General features: G+C 43.7%; 1 protein-coding gene across 1 annotated transcript in view; it reads left to right on the forward strand.

Moving 5' to 3' along the window:
• The window catches only part of DDX60 (DExD/H-box helicase 60), a 379,348-nt gene that overhangs the window by 93,792 nt on the left and 264,805 nt on the right, over positions 1-20,751 (forward strand). The window contains exons 7-8 of the mRNA XM_088450288.1: positions 14,702-14,860; positions 15,921-16,065. Coding sequence (XP_088306414.1) covers positions 14,702-14,860; positions 15,921-16,065 — 304 coding nt within the window. The remainder of the gene's footprint in view (positions 1-14,701; positions 14,861-15,920; positions 16,066-20,751) is intronic.

Consider the following 20,751-nt stretch of genomic DNA (forward strand, 5'->3'; position numbering starts at 1 on the left):
CACTTTTTAAGGGGCCAAAAGTAATGGGACTATCAACTCAAAAGCTATTTCATGGACAGGTGTGGGCTATTCCCTCATTATTTCATCATCAATTAAGTAGGTAAAAGCTCTGGAGTTGATTCTAGGTGTGACATTTGCATTTGGAATCAGTTGCTGTCAACTCTCAATATGAGATCCAAAGAGCTGTCACTATCAGTGAAGCAAGCCATCATTAGGCTGAAAAATCAAAACAAACCCATCAGAGAGATAGCAAAAACATTAGGTGTGGCCAAATCAACTGTTTGAAACATTCTTAAAAAGAAAGAATGCACCGGAGAGCTCAGCAACACCAAAAGACCCGGAAGACCACGGAAAACAACTGTGGTGGATGACAGAAGAATTATTTCCCTGGTGAAGAAAAACCCCTTCACAACAGTTGGCCAAATCAAGAACACTCTCCAGGAGGTAGGTGTATATGTGTCAAAGTCAACAATCAAGAGAAGACTTCACAAGAGTGAATATAGGGGGTTCACCACAAGATGTAAACCATTGGTGAGCCTTAAAAACAGGAAGATCAGATTAGAGTTTGCCAAACAACATCTAAAAAAGCCATTACAATTCTGGAACAACATCCTATGGACAGATGAGACAAAGATCAACTTGTACCAGAGTGATGGGAAGAGAAGAGTATGGAGAAGGAAAGGAACTGCTCATGATCCAAAACATACCACCTCATCAGTGAAGCATGGTGGTGGTAGTGTCATGGCGTGGGCATGTATGGCTTCCAATGGAACTGGTTCCCTTGTATTTATTAATGATGTGACGGCTGACAAAAGCAGCAGAATGAATTCTGAAGTGTTTCGGGCAAAATTATATGCTCATATTCAGTCAAATGCTTCAGAACTCATTGAACGGCGCTTCACAGTGCAGATGGACAATGCCCGAAGCATACTGCAAAAGCAACCAAAGAGTTTTTTAAGGCTAAATAGTGGAATGTTATGCAATGGTCAAGTCAATCCCCTGACCTGAATCCGATTGAGCATGCATTTCACTTGATGAAGACAAAACTGATGGGAAAATCTCCCAAGAACAAGCAGGAACTGAAGACATTTGCAGTAGAGGCCTGGCAGAGCATCACCAGGGATGAAACCCAGCGTCTGGTGATGTCTATGCGTTCCAGACTTCAGGCTGTAATTGCCTGCAAAGGATTTGCAACAAAGTATTAAAAAGGGAAAGTTAGATTTAGGATTGTTTAGTTTGTCCCATTAATTTTGGCCCCTTAAAAAGTGGGAGGCACATATAGAAACCGTTGTAATTCCTACACCTTTCACCTGATTTGGATGTAATTACCCTCAAATTAAATCTGAAAGTCTGCAGTTAAAGCACATCTTGTTTGTTTCATTTCAAAGCCATTGTGGTGGTGAATAGAGGCCAAAATATGAAAATTCAGTCGATGTCCCAATATTTATGCACCTGACTGTATGTATATATATATATATATTTACATGAGAGCGGCACTCCTGGTACAAACAGGTAGCATAATAGTACAGTCAACATTTCAAAGCTTTGATATAGCTTATTCATCAGCTTTATTAAAGCTTCAAATGTCAACTGTACCTTTACGCTACCAAGGAGTCTCTGTTTGTAGCAGGAATACCTCTCTCACATATGAATGTTGTAATACTCTGTGCAAGCACCCAGTCAAGGAATTATTTTACAAGGAGTGGCAGACCTTGCCTGGATGTTTTATTCATGTATATATATATATATATATATATATATATATATATATGCATGTGTGTGTATATATAATGGATGTACCATTTCAATGAATTACAGTAACTTCCATCATTCAATTTCTAAGCAATCATCCTTATAGTGACAACAATTTTTTTTTTATTATTCATGACTATTCATCTTGTTTTAATTAACATAAGTGAGATTTAAAGACATTTAGGGGCAAATTTACTAAAGTGAGTTTTTAGAAGTGGAGATGTTGCCCATAGCAACCAATTAGATTCTACTTAACATTTAACTAGCACCTTCTAGAAGATAATAGCTAGAATCTGAGTGGTTGCTATGGGCAACATCTCCACTTCTTAAAACTGCCACTTTAGTAAAAATACCCCTTAGACTTGACATGTATAAGTTATCATGCTGTGCAAAGGTTCCTACAGTATCTGACAATGAAAAGCCGCAAATTGCGTTAAGCAGTTTCTCTACATGTAGGATTTACTCAGTACTTGTTTGTGCTGAAATCCCATCTTCTTTGCAAAAAAACCCTCATGGAATGGCTATACATTAGTAACACACTCTCTGTAAGTTGCAGTGATGGATACTTAACTACTAGAGCAATTCAGTATTGCTCCAGAGTGGGGACAGCTGCTCCAAAAAGCAGCTGACCCCAGAATCCCTAAAACCATACTTACCTACTTTTTGTTTTTAATGATGCAAATAAATAGTCTGGCCCCACCCCCTCATCACCGCCCACCTGCTTCTCCGACCCGGGCTTCTCACGCATTGCTGAGGCAGCGTCAAGATCCAATAGGATCCCCCTTTACAAGCCATCGTGAGGAGCAAGGCTCTGGAACTAATGCCATCTGAAGATGGCGTTGGTTCCCACAGCAAAGTCTGAAACTTTCATTAAAAACCAGGTGAAACGCAAACATACTGTAGGTAGCTTCAATGAATGTAATAATCCACAAGTGAGAGGGGAAGTAAAAATATACAAACTTAATAACAAAACAGTTGAAACATCTATAACAATAGTAACGGAGGATGTTATAACTTACTTATATATAAGAGTATTCACGCAATCATGGAACCTGTTAAACAAAGATACTTTGGATCAGTGGTAAAGCCTTTGGTAAATGTGTGATAGTTGAAAGCAAGTGATACGTTCTTTTGAAATAAGTAAATACCCACTTTGTATAGTAACTGGACTGTCTAGACTGGAAATGGCCCTTTTTAGCTGAAAATCTTAGCAGATGATTGAGTAGGCTGGACACAGTCATGGTATAATTACATCCAATGGAGGACCATTCTAGATTAATTTGCATCAACAAATTCATGACCACAACATTGTTAATTGACCATATTTATTGATTGTTCGATTCAAATATATATTCTAGTGTAATGTGGGATCTGAATAAAAGAGTGATTGCAAATTGGGGGTTTTAGAATTGGGTTTGGGCTAGAGATGAGCGGTTCGTTTTTGACTTCCCAAACTAGCGCAAGTTTGGATTTATTTTGTTGGCTATTCAAAACATGTGAGAGGCGGATAGCCAATATGATGCAGTTTTTGAGATCTGAACATAGCCGAGTAAACCCGGACTGCTCATCAACTAGTTTGGGTTTTAGTTTGAGAGAGAGGGTGAAAGGGATAAAGGATTTAGGATTAGCTCTTGAATTTGTTATAAGGTGTTTAAACAGTATAAGGGAAAGTGAGTCTAAAGTGTACATATTTTGGTATTACTAGCTTTAAGCTAAAATTAAAGTTTGTAGTGCAATTCACTGCTAGAAAAAAATATTAAATTGGGGTGAATTTGAAATATAACCATTAATGACGAGAAAAGTTTGTCATTTATATGTGATATATAAATTGATGTGCCCTTCATACTTTAATACATTAACACAGTGGTTCTCAAACTCGGTCCTCAGGACCCCACACAGTTCACTTTTTCCAGGTCACCCAGCAGGTGCATAGGTGTATTCATTATTCACTGACACGTTTTAAAAGATCCACAGGTGCAGCTAACTGTTTCACTAGTAATTATGTGAGGAGACCTGCAAAACATGCACTGTTTGGGGTCCTGAGGACCGAGTTTGAGAACCTGTGCATTAACATAAACTATTTTGGGTATTTTTATCCTACTATCTGTTCCAGTGTTGTTTATTCTGAGGGGGAGGGCATAAGGTTCATCACACCTATAAGGATTCCACAAGCTGACCCCTAGTGAACCCCCATCTACTGGAAAGAAAAAGGCTTGGTTGGAGGCACAGCCAAGAGAGATATCCAGAAAAGCCTTTAGTTTAATATTGTTTGACCTTACCATCTATCAGATAAGACAAAGTACAGTTGATCTGGAGGAAATTCATGTTTTTTCGTGTTTGTGTACAACCCATTTAATAGGTGAAAAATTAGGGAAAATCTTAATTTAGGCTTTTTTGAGTAACATAATTTGGCCAATAAAGACCTGTCAGTTTTCAGGTGAATTTCTCTAAAAAGCTCAATAATGGTTTAAATGATGTGGGACAGGTATGTGGAGATGTAAATGATGTAGGACAGGTATGTGTGTGGTAACCTTGACTTTACGTGGTAAGTAAAGAGTTTACCTTGCGTGTTGTGGTTCAATCTTCACTCGACTTACGGAGAGGTGAGAGTAATGGAAGCACATGAAGGGGTGACGAGGCAGCTTGTGGTTTTTATTTTGTGAACACAGGTTTATTAGAGAGTCGGCAGGGCACTTGCATAAATAACACACCTCACTCAATGAGGCAGCCTTTGTATTGCATCAGTGGGAAAAAACTTCAATAATGAGATTACACATAAAAACAATGGCATTTGCATGGCACCATACGGATTGGTGTAATAATACTTCGGCAGTATGACCATACAATGTAAGGCAACTTTTACGTTACTATTCACAGTTGAATTCAGTATTGAGCATACATTCTTATCTCAAACGGTTGCACACTACAAGAAAACAATTCAGCAATGATGTCAGTACTAAACTAACAGTTTCAATGTCCAGATGACCTTAAACACAAAACACTGTATTCCTACCCGTCTTCGCTGCTGCAGCTGGTGGAGCTCTTATAGATCAGTTTAAGTTGACCATGGTACTAGTCCCACTTAGTGTAGCATTTGTTAGTATTAAATCTGGGAGGGAAGAATCACCAATGTGTATATGGAAGTCCTGTACACAGTATAGCAATTCAGTCACTGAATGTTAATTCCACTTTTCTCTCTATAAGCACATTCAATTCTCAGGCAATCAGGTTATTCAATATTCCTAAACAACTGTTACTGTAAAGTGTCCCGCAGTTCTATCCCAGGTTGAAGGGCTATATTATCTCCTTTCAGTAGTGTATTCCAGCTTTCAAGTATCAAAGAATCACTGTGCTGTGAAATAGGACAGTCTTGGTGTGATCCGGAAAACATGCAGGGTAAATATTGGTGAGCTTGGTCAGTGAAGCAGATAACTCCTATATACTGAAAGTGAAAGTAACACTGAGGTTCTGCTATTTGCAACAAGGTATGAGAAAGTCCAGTACTACTGAGTGTCAGTGCAGCTCTGCCTGTGGTGCAATCAATCTTCCACTCACCACTCCTGTAGCTACCTCTGGTGCAAGGCTATGTAACTTTTCCACTGCTGGAGCTGTATGTCTATACTGCAGTTAATCGGTGGCCATCTTGTGGTTGGCAGCATGGCAACTCAAAGCAATTGTTGCTGTTGGCCTGCGGCCATCTTGTGGTTGGCAGAAAAAGTTATAAATCACAATAGGACAGCGACTTCTCTTATAAGTAGTATAACTGAAATGAGGGTGCTTTGAAGTTACCCTATGATGGCTGCTGCTGTGGTATGGGGCAGGGGGGATGATTACCCTGTACTGCGTGTTGCCACTGTGGCTGTGTACCTCCACGAGCGGCTCTTGCTGCTGCGCTGGACGCCTTAATGGTGTGCTGCTCTTCGTTGCTGTGGCTCACCTGACCCGGTCTATCTTTCGCGGGTCCCCGGCGTCCACGCTCCCGGCTCGGCTGCTCCACACTCCACTAGAGCTTTGCAGCTTGGCGGTCTCTGCCCGCTGTCCTCGTGCTGCACGACACACTTCTCCTCAGCTCCTGGCACGCCCTCTATATTTCACCCTCTTCTTCGCGGGCACCTGACCACACCCCCCGCTTGAGAGACAGGACAGGCTCATCCAATCAGCACCAGCTGTCCCCTTGCTTCACACGTGCTGGGGAGACATGTATTAACTCCTTCCTTGCCCAAAGTGGTATTAACCCCTCACAGTCCTAGGGGTGTCCGTTTCATGGGTGTCACATCCCTCCATACTGAAATGATGCGTGTCCTCACGCTTGGTCCAATAATAAAGGGAAACAGAACAAAGGATGATTCCCAAATAACAGAGTATTGGAATCTGTAAGTCACAAATCCTGGTCATCAATGAACAAAGGATGAATAGATCATGACCCTGACTACGCCTAACCATTAACTATCACACTAGCACAAATGTACACATAAATACAACATATCAATGTCAAACAGATTAGTGCAATCAGGAAAATATAAACAGTACTAAAGGTGCCTCTACCGACCTCTCTATTGTCTGTAACGCGTGGGCAGTATTCCTTGGGTGCTCCTGGTCGAGCGTCTCACTTCACCAATTTCAGGGATGTCTGCAATGACTTCCTCAACCACAGGCGATTGCCTCATTTCTGGGGTCGGGGAACCGGCCACGACAGGCCAATACATACTCAGGACAAGACTCAATGGGTCATTTAGCATCGACAACTGATCTCGGGCTGGGTGTGATGGTGGAGAATCAGGTAGTAATTCTGGAGCTCTGTGAGGGTTAGGGCACAATTTGAGTTGATCCCGATGTACAACTTTCGGTTGACCACCTTCTACCTTATCAATCTGGTACACGGCTATTTCAGCGTTGGGAATGCCGGTAACTACATATGGATCAGGCTCCCATTGCGAATCCAATTTGCTGTGCCGCCGATTATTTCGCCTTAGCACGACATCTCCTACGTTTAATGGTCTGGCATGTGCGGTCGCATCGTATCGATCCTTTTGTCGATCACGGATAGCATCCATACGTTGGTCCACAAGAGCTCGAGCAGTCTGTAATCTACGCTGGTGTTCTATGACCCAATCCCCTTGGAAGCAAGAATCTGTGGCATCATCCGAAGCCAGGCCTAAGTGAACGTCAGCGGGTAGTTTCCCAGATCGTCCAAAAAGCAGATAATATGGCGTGTATCCTGTGGAGCTGTGCACAGTGTTGTTGTAGACAAAGATCAGTTCTGCTAGCAGAGTGGGCCACTCACGTCTTTGTGGAAGGGGTACAGCTCGGAGTAAATTTATCACAGTTTGGTTCATCCTTTCGCAGGCCCCGTTGCCCTGAGGATGGTATGCTGTAGTGCGTAATTTCACACACCCGTACAACTGGCATAGTTCTTGGAAGAGTAGGGCTTCAAACGCAGGCCCCTGATCCGTCAGAATACTAGCAGGGTACCCGTAGGGCCGTACAAATGCTCGCCAGACGATTTCTGCTGTCGTCTTTGCCGTGAGATCCCGAACTGGCAGTACAACGGCAAACTTGGTGTAATGGTCAATTATGGTTACAGCATATTGATATCCATTGCTACTTGGTTCTAGCTTCACATGGTCAATAGTTAAGAGTTCAAGTGGTTGTCGGGTAACAATGGGGTGCAGCGGTGCTTTCTCTTCTTATGGAGCCGGTCTACGTGCTGTGCATATGTCGCAAGATTTGCACCAGTCTTCCACATCCTGACGCATATTCCCCCAGTAAAATCTTCAACGTAGGGTCGTCTCGGTCTTTTGACAGCCGAAATGGCCAGAGTGATCATGATAGGCCCGTAGGATAAGATCGATTTTCGCAGGGGGCACCACCAACTGCTCAATCAACAGATGTGTCTTTGGATCTGTGCTCTGTCGTAGCAATAGGCCTCTTCGCAACGTCAAACAGTCCTTTTGCCGCCACAATTGGATTAGGTCCGGGGTTGCAGCTTGTCTCTGAATTCGGGTCAACCCCTGATGAGAGGCCAGCAACTGTTTCACCCTTTTTAAGGTTGGGCTTGCGTCCTGCCAGACAGTCCAATCTCCTTCCATCTCCATGCCCTGAACTTCCTGCACTCTCGCAGGGATGGGAACCATAGCATTCTGTTCCGGTGCTCTTCTTTTCAAACTGAAGTTGGGAGTTTCAATCTGCTCCCACCTGTCTATTCCTTCCAATTCACTTTCGCCCGTCTGTAGCCGGGAGAGTGCATCGGCATTCGCGTTACTTCGCCCACTTCTGTATACTACTTTGAACTGGTAGTTGGCCAGTCTGGAGGACCACCTTTGTTCCAAAGCTCCTAGAGGGGTGGTGGCTTGATGAGCCAGTGGGTTACAGTCCGTATAAGCTACAAACGGTGTTGCCGCTAGATAGTCTCTGAATTTTTCTGTCACTGCCCACACCAAGGCAAGAAACTCGAGTTTGTAGGCGCTGTAATTGGCGTCGTTCTGTTCGGTGGGACGTAGACTGCGACTAGCGTAAGCGATCACACGCTCTTGATTTTCCTGAACTTGGGCAAGTACAGCTCCCAACCCTTGCTTGCTGGCATCCGTGTACAGCCGGAACGGGTGGTTGTAATCTGGGTAGGCCAGCACAGGGGCCTCTGTCAAGACTTTCTTCAGCAGGTCGAAGGCTGTCTGTCGTTCAGTCGTCCACTCTATGGGAATTCATTTGTTATACTTATCCTTAGGGATCCCTCGTAGAATTTCTAATAGAGGGGTGGCGACTTTGGCAAAGTTCTTCACAAACCGTCGATAATATCCTACAAATCCAAGGAACCGTCGGACATCTTTGACTGTCAGCGGGATGGGCCATTCCAATACCGCTTTCACCTTTTCGGGGTCCGGGGTCACACCCTCAGGGCTTACAATGTGACCTAAGTACTGAACTCGGGGCTTGAGCAGGTGGCACTTGGATGGCTTCAGCTTCAGACCGAATCTAGTCAGCTGTTGGAAAACCTCCCGTAAGTGTTGCAGATGGTCAGAGTAGGTTTTTGAAAAGATGATAATGTCATCCAAATATAGGAGAACCACATCGAAATTCCTATGGCCTAGACAATGCTCCATCACGCGTTGGAAGGTGGCGGGAGCATTGCATAAGCCAAATGGCATACGGTTGAATTCATAGAGCCCCATTGGTGTGACGAAGGCAGTCTTCTCCTTGTCCTCTTCCTTCATCTGAACCTGCCAGTAGCCGCTGGTCAAATCTAGGGTTGAGAAATATTTGGCAGATTTAAGCGCCGTCAGAGACTCCTCAATTCGGGGTAGAGGATAGGCATCCTTATGTGTGATAGCATTCAGCTTCCTGTAGTCTACACAGAATCTTAGCTGGCCATCCTTTTTGCGAACTAACACCAATGGGGCTGCCCATGGGCTGTGACTCTCTCTGATGATGCCATTGCTCTTCATGTCCTCCAACAGTTGCCGTACGGGCTGATATAGCGCTGGTGCCAATGGGCGATGCCGCTCCTTTATGGGTGGGGCATCCCCTGTCAGGATACGATGGTGTATCTCCTTTACGATACCCAGATCTGTAGGGCTATGGCTGAAAGTCTCAGCATTATTCTTCACAACCTGGAGGATTCCGGCCTTATGGTCTCTCGGTGTACTGCCATCCCCTACCTGAATCTCTGCCCACCATTCATCTTCCTGCTCATCAGCTGTACTACTCTCCGTGGTTACTTGACACTGATTAGCTTGTAAGGATGGATATACGACATCTTGAAATGAGGTCCACAATAATCGGGCCAGTGGCTGGCATCGATACAACTTGATTGCGTAATTATGGGGATTTAAGATCCGCACTGGGACTCGTCCGTTCTTCACAGTGACTAGGGTACTGGCTACTACCGCCTCCTGGCGAGCGGACATTAAACAGGGTTCAATTAAGGCCTCATAGCTTCTGCCAGCTGGTCCGCATCGTGCCTTGCCCCAGAGGATGGTCTCTGAATTGGGTTGCAATTTGATGGGTGTACTATCCATTAGTCTAACCTTTCCAATCTCTCCCTCATTATGGGTGAACCTCTGTTGACCTTGAAGCACCCTGATAGTCTTCTGAATGATTCTTCGCTCCCCGGTGACCAACTGAGACAATTCACTCCTTAGTGTGGCCAATAGCTCCTCTGGACATTGCTGTAAGACGTTCATTCCTAGAATCACCGGTGCAACTTTACCTTCACTGCTCTCAGTGATCAGACATCCCTGTAGTGGATGGAGGGTTTCTCCAATCTGCATATAAGCCTCCCAGTACCCCACGCAGGAGATCCCCAGTCCGTTACTAGCAATTAGTTGCAGCCATGAGGGAGGTGGCATCAGCAACTGCCCCTCCTTCCAATAGCGTTGAAAAGCAGGTAGCTGTATGGTGGTGATTTGGGATCCTGTGTCTAACATGGCCAAAACTTCCACGCCATTTATGACAATTGGGATTGTCGGACACGTCCCGACATACCGGGGCCACCACTCTTCAGGATTCAGGTCTACTCTTCCTGTTCTCCCCGAGGCTTGACCCCCACCCTCGGGGTGTTGCAGTTTAACGTCTCCTCTTGCCTGCAGTGTCTCTCCACATGACCTGCCTTCTGGCACCGCCTGCAGATGGGATGGCCTTGAGCATCAAACCGATCTGTTGATCTTCTCCCTTGTCCCCGGGGTGGTTCCCACCAGTCATCAGCCCTTTGTCTTCTCGGCCGCCACCGCGGCTCTTCATAATCCGCCGGTTGGGATTGAGCTAGGCTATGCACCTCCCTACGTATCTCTGCCATTCCCAATGTCATTTCTTCCATCTGTTTCCTCAACAGTTGTATTGGGTCAGGGGATGGCAGCTGCAGCCCATGGGAGGCGGGGTTGGTTTCTTTGGGTGCCTGACATGCATTCCGTAAGCCAGCTTCTGCCGAGTAGGACTGATTTGGTAATTCTGGGAATTCCGTATTATGCTCTTCGACCGTGCCCAACATTTTGATAGCCGCTTCTTTAAAGTCTAAGAAAGTATGCGTCAGAAGTTGTAGTCGCAGTAGTCGCAGTTGAACTCGTGTTCCTTCTCTGTTAGCTCCCTCTATCAATTGGGTGACCAAGGTCTCATCCGGGTTCCTGACATCTTCCTGATCGACAGCCTGGATTGCCCTCAAGGCCTCCTGCAGGGTGAGGGCGTAGTCACGCAGACTCTCCCCAGGTTTTTGTTTACATGCATATAACCTCATTTTCAAGGTGGATAAGGTACGGGCATCAAAAGTGGTCGCTAGTCATTTAAGGACTTGTTCTACGTTCTGTTTTTCTCTGGCGGGCCAGGACGTCACTTCCCTGAGTGCCGAATTCTTCAATTGCCCAATGAGTTTCTCGACCTGCTGCTGATCACTTAGCGGGTACAAACGGAACATAGAGGTCATCTTCCTTTTAAACTCGGTGAGAGTGCTTCCTTCTGTGCCATGGTCCTCACCAGAATACGTGGGGAGCCACGGGGCTCCGAAGTAATAGGGGAGCGTGATAGGATTGATCTGTGCCACAGGTGGGTTGATCGGTGCTCCTGCGCCAGCAGGCGGTACTGCCTGGGTTGGTGGATCGGTCGACATGGCTCTTCTATACTTCCAACCTTCTCACTTTGGACTCCGTTAATCCTGTTCGTGACGCCAGTTGTGGTAACCTTGACTTTACGTGGTAAGTAAAGAGTTTACCTTGTGTGTTGTGGTTCAATCTTCACTCGACTTACGGAGAGGTGAGAGTAATGGAAGCACATGAAGGGGTGACGAGGCAGCTTGTGGTTTTTATTTTGTGAACACAGGTTTATTAGAGAGTCAGCAGGGCACTTGCATAAATAACACACCTCACTCAATGAGGCAGCCTTTGTATTGCATCAGTGGGAAAAAACATCAATAATGAGATTACACATAAAAACAATGGCATTTGCACGGCACCATACGGATTGGTGTAATAATACTTCGGCAGTATGACCATACAATGTAAGGCAACTTTTACGTTACTATTCACAGTTGAATTCAGTATTGAGCATACATTCTTATCTCAAACGGTTGCACACTACAAGAAAACAATTCAGCAATGATGTCAGTACTAAACTAACAGTTTCAATGTCCAGATGACCTTAAACACAAAACACTGTATTCCTACCCGTCTTCGCTGCTGCAGCTGGTGGAGCTCTTATAGATCAGTTTAAGTTGACCATGGTACTAGTCCCACTTAGTGTAGCATTTGTTAGTATTAAATCTGGGAGGGAAGAATCACCAATGTGTATATGGAAGTCCTGTACACAGTATAGCAATTCAGTCACTGAATGTTAATTCCACTTTTCTCTCTATAAGCACATTCAATTCTCAGGCAATCAGGTTATTCAATATTCCTAAACAACTGTTACTGTAAAGTGTCCCGCAGTTCTATCCCAGGTTGAAGGGCTATATTATCTCCTTTCAGTAGTGTATTCCAGCTTTCAAGTATCAAAGAATCACTGTGCTGTGAAATAGGACAGTCTTGGTGTGATCCGGAAAACATGCAGGGTAAATATTGGTGAGCTTGGTCAGTGAAGCAGATAACTCCTATATACTGAAAGTGAAAGTAACACTGAGGTTCTGCTATTTGCAACAAGGTATGAGAAAGTCCAGTACTACTGAGTGTCAGTGCAGCTCTGCCTGTGGTGCAATCAATCTTCCACTCACCACTCCTGTAGCTACCTCTGGTGCAAGGCTATGTAACTTTTCCACTGCTGGAGCTGTATGTCTATACTGCAGTTAATCGGTGGCCATCTTGTGGTTGGCAGCATGGCAACTCAAAGCAATTGTTGCTGTTGGCCTGCGGCCATCTTGTGGTTGGCAGAAAAAGTTATAAATCACAATAGGACAGCGACTTCTCTTATAAGTAGTATAACTGAAATGAGGGTGCTTTGAAGTTACCCTATGATGGCTGCTGCTGTGGTATGGGGCAGGGGGGATGATTACCCTGTACTGCGTGTTGCCACTGTGGCTGTGTACCTCCACGAGCGGCTCTTGCTGCTGTGCTGGACGCCTTAATGGTGTGCTGCTCTTCGTTGCTGTGGCTCACCTGACCCGGTCTATCTTCCGCGGGTCCCCGGCGTCCACGCTCCCGGCTCGGCTGCTCCACACTCCACTAGAGCTTTGCAGCTTGGCGGTCTCTGCCCGCTGTCCTCGTGCTGCACGCCACACTTCTCCTCAGCTCCTGGGACGCCCTCTATATTTCACCCTCTTCTTCGCGGGCACCTGACCACACCCCCCGCTTGAGAGACAGGACAGGCTCATCCAATCAGCACCAGCTGTTCCCTTGCTTCACATGTGCTGGGGAGACATGTATTAACTCCTTCCTTGCCCAAAGTGGTATTAACCCCTCACAGTCCTAGGGGTGTCCGTTTCATGGGTGTCACATGTGGAGGTGTAAATGATGTAGGACAGGTATGTGGAGGTGTAATTGATGTGGGACAGGTATGTGGAGGTGTAAATGATGAAGGACAGGCATGTGGAGGTGTAAATGATGTGGGACAGGTATGTGGAGGTGTAAATGATGTGGGACAGGTATGTGGAGGTGTAAGTGATGTGGGACAGGTATGTGGAGGTGTTGTATTGATGGGAGAGTGGGTTTTGAACTTGCAGAAGGGACCTAAAAGCATTTATTCCAACTTTTTACAAACTCATATAAAAACATTGCAAAATCACTGTTCAAATATATTCCTGTACCCAAACTGCTGGGAAGACTTTAATTTGATGAAAAACGCTTGCTATAATTTTTAACTTATATTAAAAATTGCAAAAAACAGTAACTTGACACCATTTAAGAGCCTCCAATAGTTTTGTTATGGCCACTAACCGCCTTCTATATGGTTCTGCTACCTCAGTTGCAGTGGCGTCCTCTCCTTTAGTTGCACCCGGTGCAGGTGTAAAAGCAGGAGTGCGGCGTAGCTGCGCGCGCCGGGGAAAGGGGCGGGGCCTCTGGATGAGTGGGCGGGGCCTCACATGTGGGGGCGGGGCCGCGCTCCCGAACCCTGGTTTTAGTGTCTCCGGGGGGTCCAGGAGGTGCGGGCTGCCCCCGGGGACCAGTGTGTTTGTAGTGCTGGCTCCTTCACTGTGACAGGAGCCGAGTGCTGCACGTAATTCTACAGTGCAGCACCCGGCTCCTGTCACCAGAGGGGGAGTCTGCACTTTGGTGTCACCCCTCGGCGGGTGACACCCGGGTGCGGCCCGCACCCCCCTTGTGACGCCACTGCTCAGTTGTCACTTTTTTGGAGTCCAGGACAGTTTCCTCACTCTTTCATGATCTTCTCCCAGTTCGCTTTTTGTACAAAGGTTCTGATTCAACAGCAAACAACTGCGTTCGCAGCTGAGAATTTGCAGCTGCAAAAAGATTCTAATGCTTTCCAATGCTCTGCTGACATAAAGATACCCAATGCTGCTTTCTCACATCCATCCACTGTCGCTCTTTTGTATAAACATCGGTACCATCGCCGCACATCAGTCAGTCACACGCATTTACACCAGGTCTGACCTTCTGCAGACACTGCAAGTCTCCTTGCATGCCTGCGTTTTTCCGACCCCTACCCTTACTCCACCCCCAAACGCTAACAACCTGTCACTCACTCTGCGATGGATTCCTCTTTGTGTCCGTAATTACAGCGCGACGCAAAGCACGCACAGTGCGGTTTATATGCATGCGCAATGGGAAACAATCGCTCGGTCTGCATACATATCGGTACTGAATCAGGCCCAAAATCCAGACCGTTTTGCTGTGAGTAGCGCAAAATGGCATTGCTAATTTGATTGTGCATTTCTCAGGTGCGCGCATAACGCAGTGTGTGAGTTTCATGATACAAACTAGTATTTGTAAACTCACACTAAATTGAATTGATTCCAAAATCTCACACTTTTTTTCATGATGTAAAATCATTATTGCAATTTCTTAATCTCTTTAAGCATGATGAGAAGTCCTTGACTTTGGAAGAAGCAGCTGATCTATGTAAAATGCTTTGCCTTTGTGTGGCATTAATGATGATTTTGCCACTTTCTCAGAGAGCAAAGTTAAGGAGAATAAATGCAAAATGGAACAGAAATGCTTTCTCATTCATGCACACGGTAAGAATTTAATCTATTTCTAGTATTTCTTTGGGGTGAGGTGGGGGCTGATTAAAAAACATTTATAGAACACATTTTGGCTCGGCGCCTGGCATCCCTTCGATCGGGATGACGGGCATCTGTCTCCCGGCATATGTCTAATTACAGGCGTCGGGATTTCGACGCCTGTCTTTAGACCCTTGCCGTGATTAAACAGTCAGGAAGCCGGCAGTCAGGATTAGGTCCGCCGGCTTCCCGACTGCCACCCCAGAGGAACCACTCGCAAAATGAGTGACAGGTAATCAGCATCTGGGAGTGTTAACGAGGGGTGGTGGTTGTTAGAAAAACGCAGCCATGGCGGATCGTTTAAAAGCCATTCCATAGGTGTGCGTGAAATAGCCATTGCAATCTCCTTCACAGCATGAGAACTCTCTGCGTGTCAGGAGAGCTGCAGTGTTTGAGGCAGGTCATACTTGACTAACAAGCTGCGTGACTGCCCGATGTGAGTTACTAATGTCATCGGACAGATATGAGAAGGCAGCAGTCCCTATGCTCGGCGATGCTTAGGAATGTATTAGCATATTTTAGCAACTGCACTCCGTGAGAGAATGCAGTTGTGATTGCACTAGTGTAAATCTCAGAATCAGGCCCTAAATTCACACATGCATACTGAAAGGGTCAGAAGAGGCATAGTGATCCAAATGGATCCCTCTTCATACTCTAGACCTCCTTCCAATAGGCAGGAGTGCTATTACATTAATTAACGCCATCTGGTGATTCCTGCAGTCAAGCTCTCAAGACTTTCAGTTTTCAGTGCTTTGTGAATATGTGGTGAGCACCTCCAATGATGAATGGGCCCATTACATAAAAGATTAGGCAACTGCCATATCCGCATGTGTAATGGTACTGTTTATCTTGATAAATAGGCCACTTTAGCAGATAATACCTCGTGTTATATATATTTTGGGATTTTTTTTTAATGAATGGACATATGTTCAAAATGAAGGTGTAGCAGCAAAGTAATACTTTGTCAACTTGTTGATGATCGGTAATATTATATCTAAGGGTTTTTTTCCATCAGAGAAAAATATCTCAACATATTGCATTAGGCCAGATGAGAGATCATTTAACAAAAACAGAGCCAAACTGGACCTATGTCTCGGATCTAAATGATAATCTACTGCTGAAAAACATTGTTTATTACTCTGAAAAAGAGGACTGTGCAGGTATGTACCGTAACACACAAAGCAGAAACATTTGGTATATATACAATAGTTAAAATGTGTCTATTGTAAAACCAAAGCAATAAATATTTTAATATATTCTTATTTTAACCAATGTTTTATGATCAGACTATACAACTTTACCAATTAATAGTATTATTTTTTTATAGGATAATATAAGATGAAATCTGTAATATATTTTGATTCTTTTCATTTTTAAGATTAATTACTTACATTACTTACAGTAAGTTTGATTTTAGGTAATTGCTCTCTTTGCCTTTTTTTTCATAATCTTTTTTCTATGCGCCATTTTGTCTTTTTTCATATGTTTACTATTACTACTATGAGGCAAGGTGAAAGCTGGGCATATTAGTATAGGTCACATAGCCACCTCTCTGTATTGGTTAAAGATATCTCAGTTGTCAAACTGAAGCATTATGTTATGCCACTACAAACAGCCAGAACCCAACTATTACTGAAGCACAGAACCTAGTTGATTAAAATTATCAAGAAATACCATGGCTCCATACAAGTACTCACTTTCTTCTTCTGCTCCTCAACAAACTCTACCATCTTTCTTTACAAATATAAATTTAGGTGCATAAACAAATCCCGAGTATATGACATTAACAAAATCATGAAATAAAGGATCTATTTTGCTAATACTGTAGAAATGGCTGTAGAGCGTGTAGCTGGAGCATATGCTTGAGGGAAGCGGAAAATGGGGTGACATCAGAACAAACAAAACTGTAGACATGGCTCACAATTGTTTTTTATATTATTATACTCACTATGGGCCAATTTTTCATACAAGTTTTTTCATATGATACACTTTTCCATACTGCTTTGTCCACATAAATGTACATATAAACAACCATTTATAGTTTACATTGCCTTGCACACAAAGGGGTCATTCCAGTTAGGTTATGAGTTTGCAAAAGTCAGTTTGCTTCATGAAATTTGCAAACATCACACAAATGCACACTCCCAAGAAATGTGAAATCCAATTAGAAATGCCTATTCGTGGTAATCGCCAGAAGTGTTGAGATTTTTCTACAAACCAACCTTGGAGAACTGCATGTAAAAAGTTGGCAGACCTTCCTGGACCCAAAAAATTTAATAACTTATTTATCAGAATCATATTGAAGGCTGTTAGTGGGCATAAGGAAAGTATTAAAGATGTCAAATGGCTGATTTGTGCATTTTTTTTAAAAAGAAAAAAACTATAAAAAAGCTAACTTTTTTCATTTAATCACAAACCAAATAAAAATTGCAAAAAAAAAATGAGGAAAAAAGGTGATTTTGCAGTAATTGAACGCCACTTTAATTGTTTCCAAATTTTTTTAAAAAAACTATTATTTTTCATTTAAAAAAATACTTTAAGTTTTGAGTGCCTAAACTAACTATAAAGTTGATATGGGGGTAATTTGAGGACATTTTTTTAGCACCCAAAAATGACATGTAATAATTGGGCAAATTAAGCTAATTGAAAAGTTCCAAATGCCTAATTACTCATTAGGGAGGTGGGTTTATAAAGGAGTTCTGCACTGTGTCCTGACAAATAATAAATAAAATAATTAATTTAAAGATTTTCCCTACTTTTTTAACACCCTCAGGAGGGTGCACACAAAAAAAACCACTATTATCTCTGGAAAAGCAATTTGAGTTTGGAATTGGATTGCAACTGCAATATGCAGTGTGAGTTTACTATGAAAACAGCTCGCACAAGAAAACTCGCACCTAATTGGATTGACCCCCAAAGAGACAAAATGGGATGAGCATGGTTAGGCTACTATAAGCTGAATACAGAAAAAGTGTGTTCATGTAATCGCAAAACAATTAAATGTGAACAAATCGGTGGATATGCCTATTAGGAGGGTTGGGACAACTATTTCAATTAGTGATGATCAGTGTCATTTAGCCACTTCATTGGTTAATTGCGATTGACTCCTTCATCTTATAGTGCTAAAATCATTAGCATTGCAACAAGATAAATCAATCAAGTCCCAATGTCTATTTGCATTACTTTGCAAATTGGACTCCTATTTGGTCTTTAAAGGCAAAACTGAAGACGATTGTATTTAAGGCTGGGTACACACTAGGCAACCCGCCAATATGACACCCGATGGAATGATATATTGGGCGGTCGGTGCACACTGTCAGGTCTGGATTATTTTTTGAACCCGGGGTGGATGCATGAGAAGAAACAGGAACGGGTTTGTAGTATTGGAATGCAGCAGGTTTAATAGGAGTATTATTATTCATGAAGTGGTAATAAATATATAAATGTAACAACCCGAACCCACTATACCTGGTGGCTTACCCAGTTCGTTATCCTCAGGTGGTGGATATACAAAGGTTCTCTCCAATTACGTTTTCAGTGAGGCAAGCTCCCCAAATAACACTTAAACTTCACACAACTTGGTCAGGAATTTCGAATACAATTTTGACAAAAACCATAAACTTTATTTAGCAGGAACATTTCCATAGTCGACTCTGCTAGGCCACATTTTTCAAAAATAAGATGATATATTGAAACACATATTTCTATACCCTTACATGTGTAACTTTAAAATTCAACAATATATTTATATCCCTATGTTTACAAGGATCTCAAATTAATTAATTTTACCAATTTATAATACCACTTTGACAATAAACACTTCTAGCTAGTTTTATCCTGCAGTATAAGGAATCACTATTACAGTATTTGAAGTCTCACAGTCCTAACCTAGGTTATAACCACGGTGGTGCACAACCATTTCTCCTTTGATTGCCTCTGACTAGATTGTTAGTTGTTAATGGCATTTAGTTCTGGTTTTAATTTGTTTGCACAAAACTATTGTCTGCTTATCGGAGCTCCTGCCTTTTACCAGTTAGGGTAATATTGTATTTGTAAACTGTAACTGTTGTCAGGCTTCACTGGCACCATGTAATAACTGGCTGGTTGTAAATCCGGACACTGATCCAGCAAATAGCCATGTACAGTTATTCTAATATCTCTCTCCGTATGATGAGTCGGACTGGTTAAATAATAAGTTGGCTTAATGATAACAAGTCTCACTTTACACAGCTCCTTCATCTATCTCTTACATTTACATCTTCTAAGGCTTCCTGCCACTGCGTAATCTATGGAAGTTGAATACTTTGGCTGTGAATGATGTTTTGATTAATCCATATGTCATGCACTGTAAGGGTGTATTAAACTCTACGGACTCACTGGCTACACTGTAGTCAGAATCACCTCTCAATATGTCCTTCACTACAGAGGGGCTGCTGCAACTCTCACTCTTATCTATGTAGCTGCTCACTCTCTCCTGTCAGCTCCGGAGCTATCAGCGTTATATAGGCTGGGGGTGTGGGTGCACTTTCAGTTTCACGATTACCTTTGCTCTGGCAGACACCAATTAGTGTGCTCACCACTTCACCGCACCACGCAGGGGCCGTTCTCAGTCTTCAGCCGGAATGTACCATACTGCAGCTGACAGGGGTGTAGCATTACCTTTGTCAGAGGACTCTTCTAGCAGCAACCTTCTGCCCACCTCATGCAGCTGCCGTTCTCCCCTCCTTGATGGGCTGTCAGATACTGAGAGGGGGAGCTTGGGGCTGCCTAAGATATATGCGTATCTTCAACATGTGGTGCACCCAGGTTCTGGGGTACCACATAAACTGGCAGAAAATAAACAAGTCCAAGTGAAGTGATGCTGAAAACAAATGTCTGGTAGGGAAACAAAGTCCAATTAGTGAGGCTGGGAGCAAGTGTCAGACAGAAAAAACAAAAGTCCAATGGAGGTGTGACTGAGGAACAGAGGTCTGAAGTACTGGAGTGGGTTCTGAGTCTGGAGTGCTGGAGGGTACACAAACTGTGGGGTGAGTAACTGGGTGTAGCAGGGTAGAGGCGGGTATCCAGGAACTCTCACACAGTTTGCGCTGTGTATACGCTGCACTGGCAACTAGAGGGCATGCTGAACACCCTTAAGTACCATGGGAAAGTGCATGATAGTCTGCTGAGAGTAAACACAAGATGCTCCAACCTGATTGGCCCATTCAGGTCACATGCCCAAAACCAAGATGGCGGCGCCCAGCAATACCTAGCTTGGCAGCACTGCCAGTCTTACCTGTCACCACATATCTTGTACCCCTCAAATATCCACACACACCTCGCGCCAGCCTCCAGGCACCAGCACCCCCACCGGTAGGACCACGCCAAAGCACCCGCACAGGCAGAGACCGCAACTCACCAGGTACAACAACTCTGGTCGTGACACACATTGCATGATCCGGTGATCACTTGCACCATTCACCTTTCTGGCATCAGCAGCTGGGTCACTCCATTGGCCGTCGGCACATGGGAGCCCACATTAGACGATGTGGATGATATGGCAGTCCAATTTGGCACATATTGAGTGTGTACCCAGCTTAATTTCTATTTTGTTTCTATGTTCGCATTAATTATGTTTTTATACAGAAAATGTGACTTTTTCATCTATGAATAACTGTCATACACTATTCTCTCTTGTATATATTATGCTTCATTACATCAAATTATTATATACAATAGGGTAATGCACATTTTGATTGTATAGACATGTCACACTGATGTACACTTGGTGAAGACACTACTGTTTTTGAGCTGAATGCGTTTCGAGATGTGTCCATCTCAACATACAGTATGCTGGGAAATAGGCT

The sequence above is a fragment of the Taudactylus pleione genome, unplaced genomic scaffold, assembly GCF_031769625.1.
Source record: "Taudactylus pleione unplaced genomic scaffold, aTauple2 ptg000513l, whole genome shotgun sequence".
Classification (NCBI taxonomy): Eukaryota; Metazoa; Chordata; class Amphibia; order Anura; family Myobatrachidae; genus Taudactylus; species Taudactylus pleione.